At 39.3% G+C, this 10,460-nt stretch overlaps 1 protein-coding gene across 1 annotated transcript; it reads left to right on the top strand.

Moving 5' to 3' along the window:
• The first annotated feature begins 4,003 nt into the window (after positions 1-4,003).
• Positions 4,004-10,460, top strand: LOC140138377 (uncharacterized). The gene is made up of 6 exons (XM_072160284.1): positions 4,004-4,064; positions 5,817-6,074; positions 6,183-6,296; positions 6,940-7,185; positions 8,712-8,858; positions 10,143-10,460. The coding sequence occupies exons 1-6, from the start codon at positions 4,004-4,006 to the stop codon at positions 10,328-10,330; spliced, it is 1,014 nt and encodes a 337-aa protein (XP_072016385.1). The 3' UTR covers positions 10,331-10,460.

Raw genomic sequence — 10,460 nt, 5'->3', positions numbered from 1 at the left:
GGGGGTCTGAAAATCAATATTTTTGACAATAATCACTATTATATGCTTAATTCTGTTAAAGTTGGTGCCGATTTGTATGTAATTGATGTCTAGAATTCCATTTATGAAAGTTGCATAAAAATTGGAGTTGTCGTTTTCTTAAAATGGCTGTTTTACGTCCAAATATGGATGTGAGGGCGCTTTGCAGAGAATGAAGATCTACCAAATGGGCAGGGCGTGACCAAAAGGAAATTAAAGTTTGAATGCAGAAAATTGGACATTAAGTCCGATGCTATCAGGGCCAGCAAGGGTGCCGTAATGGTATATAGTATGTTGTTCCTTCAACCAAAGCTGGTGATCTGAACCTGAGAAGACTCTGAGATCAGACGGAATATGGGGAATCTCGTTGTAGTGGCGAGTGATGGGCGTGTCACGGTTGTTTTTGGTAGCATACCGCAGGTGCTCTACAAATCTGTCCCCAAGGCGACGCTTGGTTTCTCCAATATATACTTTGTTGCATTTGGAACAAGTGACTGCGTATGCTATGTTCTTAGACGTGCAGTTAAAGGAATCTTTGATGTAGAAGGATCCAGTTGTTCCATTAATACTAGGGGCGTAGTTAATGTGTGCGCATGTCTTGCAGACCCGTCTTTCGCATGTTGTGGTACCTGGTTGGTAAATAGGTTTAGGGTCTGTCGAATGAACCAACATATCTGACAGGTTTTTGTCCCTTCGATAGGCCACAAGTGGTGGGTCTTTGAAGATGTCCTTGGTGTCTCTACATTGCTGAAGTAGTTTAAAATTACTCAGCAATGTTTTGACAACCAAGCTGTTGATGGGATGATATGTTATAACAAGCGGGATTCTGGTGTTGTTGGCGTTTTCCGTGTGTGCAGTACTGGAGCTGTTGGAGATCCTCCTCCGTGCTGCTTGAACATGTTGAATGACATGTTCAGGGTATCCACGAAGTTTGAAGAATGTCATCATCTCATCTGCCTTGGTGACAAAGTCATCATCATCTGAGAAAATACGTCGTAAACGTAGAAGTTGAGAGTACGGAATCGAGTCTTTGCATTTGCGAGGATGGCTTGAGTCGTATGACAAGTATGAGTGAGAGTCTGTAGATTTGTAATGAATCGTTGTGCTAATCCTGGAATTAGGGTTGGAGTGGTCAATAGAGAGTTGATGTCGAGAAACGGCAGGCTGACTTCAGATATGGAATGTGTGAGTTTGATGGAAGGATGGAATTCATTGAAAGCATTAATAAAGTTCGTAATATCACTCACAGAACAGGTGGTGGCAAAATCGATGAAGTCATCGATGTATCTGTATAGATGATCTGGTTTAGGTCCCTGGTATGAGGCGAGAAATTTCTGTTCAAGGTATCCCATAAACAGGCATGCGTATGCAGGGCCTACCTTTTGTCCCATGGAAACTCCTCTGCGTTGAATGTAGTTGTTACCGCACACCGACATCGCCTGGCTAATAATTATTTGGTGCAGCAGAGACATTAAAATGAATACACGGGATCGATACACGTGAATTGCTATGCACGATTTTGATATCAGACGAAAAGCTTCGGATACTGGGTTCGAAAATGATGAATATCTCCCGTAAATGAATTTTCTCAAGAAACCAGATGTGGTCTCATACACTTGAAAATACGTGTTGAACAGATATTATAGTCGTTAGCGTGCGCTTTGAAAATTGGCCGTACGCTTTGAACTCAAAACTCTCAATTTTATATTGCGTTGGTCCTGTAGGCCTATGGACTACAGCGCGCAGCAGGCTATAGCGGCACTCACTCAAGTGGAGACAGTATATTAACCATTGACCGCAATGTCGTATACAAGCTTGCTCTCACAGCGATAAATCAATTACCTCGTCTATTGTCATAGCCTTAGTCAGGTCACTTCGCTAATAATATGCATCTCATAAGGTCCGAATAAAATAGCCATGTGTGGCTGTGGATTCAACCTACCATGGTGATTTCTACTATGAAGATATCGGGGCGATGTCACTGTGTACCGTTGAACGTAAAATTGTTCAGAGTTAGGACTAGTTCAGTCAGACGAAGAATGGTCGAAGTTGGTGGATATGGTTCTTTGCGTTCTATGTCCATGAAATATTCAATGGCTTTCAGTCCGTCTTCATGTGGGATGCAGGTGTAGAGTGACTTGACGTCCATACTAAAGATGACTTCGTGTTGACCTGTAAACTCAAAATCACGGAAGATTTGAAGTGCATGAGAAGTATCTTTGATGTAAGTGGGAAGTGATTGAACAAAAGGAGTGAATAATTGATCAAGGTATTTAGAGATTTGCTCTGTGGGGCAGTTACAAGCTGAAACAATGGGACGCCCGGGGGTTTCGGGTTTGGGAATTTTTGGAAGGAGGTAGAAGCGCGGGGTTCTTGGGTTTGATTGAATGAGATGGGAAGCAGTAGCGGGTAGATCTTCAGTCTCAATAAATTCTTTGATGGTTTTTGAAATTTTAGCTTGATGTTTATCAGTGAGATCAATATCAACATGATCATAAAAAGTTCTATCACTGAGTTGGCGTTCTGCTTCGGCGATGTACAGGTCTTTCTTCCAAATAACAACAGCACCACCTTTGTCTGCTCTCTTGATTATTATGTATTGGTTGTTGCGGAGAGATTTGATTGCTCGACGTTCTCCGGGTGTGATATTGTTGTTGGGTTTGATGTAGTTTTCTTGAGGTCTATGTTCTCGATCTCATGACGGCATTTATCTATGTAAAGGTCCAGGGTAGTACTTTCGTTAGTTGGAGGCGTCCAGTATGACTTCTTCTCTTCTTTTTCCTTTCTTTATTTCTTTCTTCTCTTTTCCTTTTCCTTCCTTTCTTTCTTCACTTCTTTCATTCTTTCTTCCTTTCTTTCTCCCCTTCTTTCATTCATTCTTTCTTCCTCCCTTTCTTTCTTTCTTTTTTCTTTCTTTCTTTCTTATCTTATTTTCTTTCTTTCATAGGCCCACTTTCATTCTTTCCTTTTCTTTTTTCTTTTTCCTTTCTTTATTTCTTTCTTCTCTTTTCTTTTTCCTTCCTTTCTTTCCTCTTTAAAGATGGCAAATTGCGAAGTAAGTGGAAATGAGAGAGTGGGGATGATGAGACGAGGAGATGATCGGGTGGATGGGTGGAGGGGAGGAGGGGAGGAGAGGAGAGGAAAGGAGAGGAGAGGAGAGGAGAGCAGTTTATTAAAATTTGTCCATGTTGATGATAGGCAAACTGCTTAAGTTTTCCAACTGCATAGCAGGGTAAAATTAGCAACAAAAAGATGAAGAAAGCCCAAAGTTTACCAACATCAAAGGCCTATATCGGTATTAGAGGACATTCAAGCGAAAGGGGCGCTAGACCACTAAATACACCGGTCTTCCACACACAGTGGGTGTCCCATAATCTCGTCTTATCCATCCTTGTTGATTAACAACAGGTATCTACCTCTATTGAAATAAGCTGATTGTTACTTCAAAGTTAACAATGAATTCAAGGAACAGATCAATTCACACAATCCCTTGCGTTTTCGTTTCTGAACAATAGAGCTCCCGAAACAGAAAAGATAAAACGAGCCATAGCCAAATATTTTCTTTTGTTTTCTGTTGTTTTGGAAACGTTTTAATTGCCCATATCTTTGGAACTGGTTGTTCAATTTCAATGAGATTTTCTGCAAAATGCAGTTTTGTAAATGTTTTACTATCATATAAGAAACTGAAAATCTATTATTTCTGAGTTCCGACTTGTTTTGCTTGATCGCATCACATATAAACGGGAGTGTCATTTAATCAAATGAGGCAATGTATCATGTTGCAAAGGATTCTGGGAAGGGTCATAATATCTTCTCTGCTAATTCAGATACTACTTAGTATTTCAAGATTAATAAATATTATTATGCTTGGGTAGTCGAATCGCACTCTGCCATTAATATAATTAAAATTCCGCGTTATAAAAACAAGCACAGTTCTCAACTAAATATTTTCATCCAGCGATGCGAGACAGTGAAAGGAATAATTATGCCGAGGTTTCTGATTGCTAAGATTCTGCAAAATATTGTGATATTTCATTCATTTCTAGGTAAGTCTTGGGTTTGGTATGTTATTCCTTGTAATTTATGGCTACTTGCGCTAAACAATAAAAGAACATGCTGCATTCAAACATGCCATAATTTTGTCCAAATTACATGGTTTTAATTATGGGTCTTGATAATAACATAATTGATACCTTACCGATATCATGGTAATATAATCGAGACATAATTTGATGCATAGATGATCAGAAAGATTTGAGCCAGGTATACCAACTTGATGTGGGGAACAAGACAATGACAAAGAAAGATGAAAATTAATGCAGTATGTAAACCATGGAAGTGTATACCAGAACCGAATTTGTAATATGAATTGTATTGAAAAGTTCCATTATTTTATAATTTGTTCAACATAATGTGATGCGATCAAGCAAAATCAGTCGGAACTCGGATATGTTGATGTTGTGATATAGCCAAACAAAGGAAATATTTCCTTTTGTTTCCCTTTGTTTTGGAAACTCTTTAATTGCTCATATCTTTGGAACTGGTTGTTCAATAGAGTTTTCTGTCAAATGCAGCCTTGTAAATGTTTTTTACTATTCTATAAGTACCTGCAAATTTAATATTTCCGAGTTCCAACTGATTTTGCTTGATCGCATCACATACAATGACATCCGATCCGATTGCTTTAATGGCATGGTTAAATTTAACCCAAGTTTCTCAAATCTTTCAGATAAATTCATTTATATATGTAACGTCAGATGACAAAAATTGTTGCAGAGTAGCAATTACTGCCAATGAAATGCTTGCTTCTATCATAATCATTGCATTTGCTGGGCTTTTCGCATTCATTTTATTCCTGATTCGGCTTATGCCTTTATCACTCATAAGCCAGAATAAAAATTAACTTATAACACTGCAGTAGTAAAAATCCAAAACCACAGGGATAAATAGAAAAAGGTTAAATAAAATTATAAATCACAGGGATATTGAAATAAACAAAAATGAACAAAATGTTTTTTTGTTAATTTTTGTCTATGTATCCCGGTGGTTTTGAATTTTACTAGTGTAGTGCTAGTATACACTTCCACGGGTTGCATACTGCATTAATTTCGTGCCTTTGTTGTGTTCCTTAAATCAAGTTGTTATAACTGGCTCAAATCTGCCTGTTTTAATATGTTCTAGGTATCCTCTTGTTTAAATTGTGATCCTTGACACCATACGTCCATACCATTACCTACTTTGCATAGCTGATCGATAGTATCAGGCAACCCCGTGCAGTAGCGTAGCCAGCAGAGGGGCAGAGTGCCACCCCTGTCAAAAAATGAAAGAAAAAGGTTCCCTATGATAAAAAAAAAAAATGAAGAGAAAATCTGCAGGGCAAAGGAAAAGAAAAAAGGGCAAGGAGCCCACTTTTCACCAAAATTCAACCAGATCATGGGCTAAAATAGTGTAAAACGCGCACATTGCCACAATAAACCACCTTTCATCCCAATCATGTTCAAAAATAGTGTAAAATACAACGCACATCGTCCCAGTGAAGTCTTTTTTGCAAGCTCCAAGACATACAGTCTCTCTAAAAAACAAAATCGGTTATGTATGATGCAATTTTTTTCCCTCTGTGCCCTCGAAATTTTATTTTGCCACCCCTGACCAAGAAAGCTGGCTACGCCCCTGCAACCATGATATCTCGAAATTGATTATTCTATTGCAATATCCATGATTGTGCAAGAATCAGAGTTTAATATAATTTTAAAGGACGACATCGCTCTTTTATTGCAACGTATTCCTTCTCTAAACAGGTGTAACGGTAGGACAAGTATGCCTACTGACAGAAAGGCAAGCACCTGATGGTCACGTGCGTTGGTCACTCCCTTACAAAGGACGCTGTTTTTGCCAGGTTGTACGTGCACCGAGGAAAGTAGCTACTACTACTTGTCATAGAAGAAACGAAGAAGAAGACTCTTATTGGTATACGAGCGACCCTCAAGAACTTACACAGAGAGAAAATTGGACGCCTGAGAAACTAGATGTGCTTTTGGAAAGAACTGGCTTCTGTGGTAAGAAAGGAAAAAACCCTAGACGAAAACTTTAATTTGTATTATGATGATCGTGGAAAGTAATGAGGAATATAATTATATATTTTATAATATTATATTTGAATTTAGATGTTGATGAGTGTTCACCAGAGCCATGTCGTAACGGAGCTACATGTTATGATAGAATTGGTGGGTATATATGTGCATGCCCTACTGGTTTTGAAGGCGTTGACTGCCAAAATGGTGAGTTGAAATATGAAACGATCTATATCTATAGCCTGCTACGATAATTGCCTACGTCACTTTTTCTAAGTTTGAGACCTTGAAGTACATGGTTCAAACATGCATATTCACCAATCTTTGCACAAGAACAAATGATAATGAGACAAATTAAAGGGACTAATCAGAAATAATTAGGGCGATTACCTAACTGATCCATGCTTGAACCATGTACGTTGTTCTGAAAATAACTTAGCAGGTGACAATACATTAACCGATTAATTCAATTTGTTGAACAATTGTATTTAATCAATGTTTTAAGTGTTTAACAGGCTATCATGTGATAAAATTATTAGATCAGAGTTTAAAAGTAGTTTTAACACTGGTCAACAATATTCAATTTTTGAACTGATTATTCCAGAGAAACCATTCTCCGTCATAATAGTGATTCTCTAGCCCGGTTCTCCAGTCAACATCTAGAGTAGATGTTGACAACGTCCTTCTTGACGTTTGTGATGTTGTTACTGGAAGAGAATCATAGTTTGGAAAGTTCTCGGCCCGTCCCTAATTAGCCTCTTATATAGGATGACAAAGGTGGGGGATGATGCAGTGAATCACGAAATGACCTTTTAAAACAAGAAACTTAAGTTCAATTTTACGTTTGCAGATACGCATAGCCCGACGATTATCAACATGCCTAAGAACATTACAGCATACGCTGCTGGCGGATACACCAATACAACTGTTAATTGGACAGAACCGTTTGCTACCGATAATTCTGGGATTCATTCTCTTACATCGACACACCTGTCGGGAGAAGTGTTTTCCATCGGAGTAACAAAAGTAAAGTACACGGCTATCGATGATTCTGGAAATGAAATATATGAGGATTTTTATGTGTTGGTGATTCCATGTAAGTGGTGTATAATGTAGCTCGAAATATCTAACTATAACTTGTGCATATCTATTGGGAATATAAAATCAAATGGCTATGAAATTTGGGGCATTTTAAACAAAAGGAGAAAGTGCAAGCAATTTTGACACGCAATAAATTATTTTTGCCATTCTTTTGGTATAACCCACTAAATGTTGGGTTTACAAATCGAGTAAATCTGTATGATATCTAGTTTACAGATACGCAACTTGTATTTTATTTCTTTTTAGTTTAATGTTTATAAACATAAACATAAACAATGCGATTTATAAAGCGCCTTTTACAAAAGTAGGCAAAGCGCTAAAAGAGAGAAAGACTAGAAAGGAAAAAGAGCTAATCAGTGGGAAAGAGGTGAGTTTTAAGGAGATTCTTGAACGTGGTAATATTTTCTTGACCTCGGACAGTGGTTGGCAACTCCTTCCAAAGGCGCGGCCCCACTGTTGAAAAGGCGCGATCGCCAGCTTGTTTCTTGGAACGAGGCACTTCAAATGTGACAGCAGCGTCAGATCGAAGCGCATAAGATGTTTTATTTACGAGACCGCTGAACATCACAAAATAATTAGGTATCAGGTTGCTTTCACAAAGGTAAAGGACCGTCGTGTATTTATATTAACCCTAACACTGGACCCTGCCTCTTGGGATCGGAAGTCAAAGAAGATCCGAAAAAGTCAAGGAGAAGAAGAATTTTTGACTTGGCACCCCCGGGATTCGAACCTTTGACCCCTCGCATGCCAAGCACACGATCACGGACCGGTAGCTACACGGGTTATTGCTGCCCGGCCAGCAATTCCGTGCGCATATAACACTTAGGGTGATTGCGTCATCGCAGACCCTGGGATACATGCATGCGCAGATTTTTTCATCGTAAGATTTTGTAAGATTTTTGGGTGTTAGGGTTAAACCATTGTGTGTATTATACAACAAACTGTTTGACTGGTTACTGGGCATCAGTAGTAAACAATTTATACTGGTTACTTGGGCATCAGTAGTAAACAATTTATACTGGTTACTTGGGCGTAGCCAGCTTTTTTGGTCAGGGAAAAAAATAAAATTTCGCGGGCACAGACGAAAAAAAAATTACAGTTGCATCATACATAGAGACTGTACGTCTTCTATCTTCCCATAAAGGCTTTGTTAGGACAATGTGTAAAATTGGTATTTTACACTATTTTTGCCCATTATCAGGATGAAAATTACTTTATCTTTACAATGTGCACGCATAGCGCGCAAAAAAGAGGCTCCTTGCCTTCATTTTTTGCCCCCCCGGCAACGCTACTGACTGGTTTACTGTTATGTGAGTTGTGTGCGTGCTTTAGATGGAATGCACAGAATTTTGAGAGACACTTTATCGTTGCGTTTGTGTCAATGTACCAGACAATTTAAGAAACCATTAACTTCTGTATGTTTTAAACTATTTTGTGTTATTCCTTCCTCGCGCTGTGACAACGTTACGCGTTAACGTCGTGATATTTATTAAAACTTATTGACTCATGTTTTTATCAAAGTACCATTTTGGAGCGCCTGGGGCCCATGGAGTGATTGTCAAGTGTGCGGAACTGGAACAAAAACTCGAACACGGGTCTGCCAATTGGAAGAACCTACTAATTCTACATGTTCGGGGACTTCTGAGGAGACAATGTCATGTGTATTACGTAAGTAGTAAAGGGGTTAACATTAGCTTAGGTGGATTTTCAACATGGGGGGGGGGGCTGAAGCTTGAAAAAATATTTGGTGGGCCACCCTGGGGTGCCCAAGGGGTGGGGGTTCCCCTTTGAGTCAGAAAATTTTGCAAAATATAGTTCACAAACACCCATTTTCCCTGTATTTTATCACAATTTTTTAACTTTAACTAGAATTATTGGGGGAGGAGGGGGCTGGAATACCGGCAACAAAATTATTGAGGGGGCTGAGCAACCCCAAGCCCCCTGATTCCTAAGCCTATGGTTAATGTAATATGTTGAGGTATGATGGATTCGTGTATCCTCTGTGTAGTTCAATTCCCGGCGGTGGCAACTTGTTGGGATACTAACTAAAAGTCGCTCCCCATGTTGCATTATAATTGGGTAAATGGACCATGAGAGTAATCCATCCTTTGGACGGGACGTAAGCCGTCGATCCCGTCTACAGAGAATCATACTTGGGTACACGCGATTAATTCTGTGGATAATAAAGTAAAATCGTACTATAAAAACGATTGCATTTCATTTATGCACTCTTTTGCTGGTTTCATACTTTCATGCCGCTTCCCGCTTTGAAGATGATTTTGCAGTCGCGCCAGAAACGCTAGTGCAGTGGTGACCAGCGGCAAGCCGATATATCGATCACTTCACCGCTTTGCCCAAGCGCCATGCGGCAGCATCGCTGGGAGTTTGAATTCAAGTCAACTCGGAGTTACCTGCATGACTTTGGCGGGCTATTTTGAAACAGTCATGGTTGCACATGCAGGTACTTCTTTTGAAAGTCCTAAACAAGGTATAGCAGTCGCTGGTAGGATATGCAGCTTATAGAACACGGATAACCTCTATTCCCACCAAATTTGGACTGTGGATGTTTTTCATCATGCTCCACCGATACATGGTCTTCAAAACGCTGAAATGCAAAAAAAAAAGGGTTTTCTGTGACGTCATCACTACGGTACTCTATTAACCCTGGGATTGTCCCAATCGCAATCGATGCTGTTTGTTATTATGGATCCAATGGAAATAGGTCGCCCTTTTGTGAATTTCTTGGGTCATCCAGGATTTTATATAATAACAGCAATCCAAGTAATCAAACAAACAAATGTAACTGTAAAACAAAAGTACCACTGCTCTTCGTAAAAATGAAACAAAAATGTTGATAACCGCTGCTGGAACACTGAAAAACCATAACCACATGCTTGAAACGGTCCATTGCGCACTAATACATTTCACTTTGTCTGCATTTTTAAAATACAGGTAATTACTGTCGTCCAGATGGCCGATGTGGATCTTCTTTTACTGCAGAGAATGGGCAGCAAGCAAAATGTTTTGCAAGCTGTTGTTCAACAGGTGGATGGTGTTCAGTCTCATCGCAACATTGCGTAACTTATTTATATGCGGATTATCGATGCTGTACTGGATTGACCTGTGATGCGGCTTGCTAAGTACCAAAGAGGATATCCTGGAAAAGACACCCTTTAATTAGCATATGTTCAATTTTTATTAAAATAGCGAATTGTTATAATGATCCTGTGACCTGTGACCTTCCCAGAGGTCGCTAATAATATCTGCAGA

The sequence above is a fragment of the Amphiura filiformis genome, chromosome 17, assembly GCF_039555335.1.
Source record: "Amphiura filiformis chromosome 17, Afil_fr2py, whole genome shotgun sequence".
In the NCBI taxonomy this organism is placed as follows: Eukaryota; Metazoa; Echinodermata; class Ophiuroidea; order Amphilepidida; family Amphiuridae; genus Amphiura; species Amphiura filiformis.
Note: the sequence above shows the minus strand (reverse complement) of the source record. Positions and strands in the feature narration are given on the sequence as shown.